The 306-nt window shown below is 54.6% G+C and overlaps 1 protein-coding gene across 1 annotated transcript in view; it reads left to right on the top strand.

Annotated features, from left to right (window-relative positions):
- Positions 1–4: 4 nt before the first annotated feature.
- LOC104471624 (LIM/homeobox protein Lhx1) overlaps positions 5–306 on the top strand; it is a gene marked incomplete at both ends in the record, with an annotated part of 689 nt that continues 387 nt past the window's right edge. Inside the window, one exon of the mRNA XM_010087022.1 lies at positions 5–250. Within this exon, the coding sequence (XP_010085324.1) occupies positions 5–250 (246 nt within the window). The remainder of the gene's footprint in view (positions 251–306) is intronic.

Genomic DNA, 306 nt, shown 5'->3' with positions numbered 1-306 from the left:
GCAGGTGTTTTGTGACCAAGTGCGCGGGCTGTGCCCAGGGCATCTCCCCCAGCGACCTGGTCCGCAGGGCACGGAGCAAAGTGTTCCACTTGAACTGTTTTACGTGTATGATGTGTAACAAGCAACTCTCCACCGGCGAGGAGCTCTACATCATCGACGAAAACAAGTTTGTCTGCAAAGAAGATTACCTAAATAACAGCAATACTGCCAAAGAAAACAGCCTGCATTCAGGTGAGGGAGCGCGACCGGGGCAATGCGGGGATGCACTCAGAGAGCCGGTCCTCTCCCTTCTCCTCTCCCTTCTCC

The sequence above is a fragment of the Pterocles gutturalis genome, unplaced genomic scaffold (genome assembly GCF_000699245.1).
Source record: "Pterocles gutturalis isolate BGI_N339 unplaced genomic scaffold, ASM69924v1 scaffold38996, whole genome shotgun sequence".
Lineage (NCBI taxonomy): Eukaryota > Metazoa > Chordata > Aves > Pterocliformes > Pteroclidae > Pterocles > Pterocles gutturalis.
This window is presented reverse-complemented; position numbering and strand designations above follow the sequence as displayed.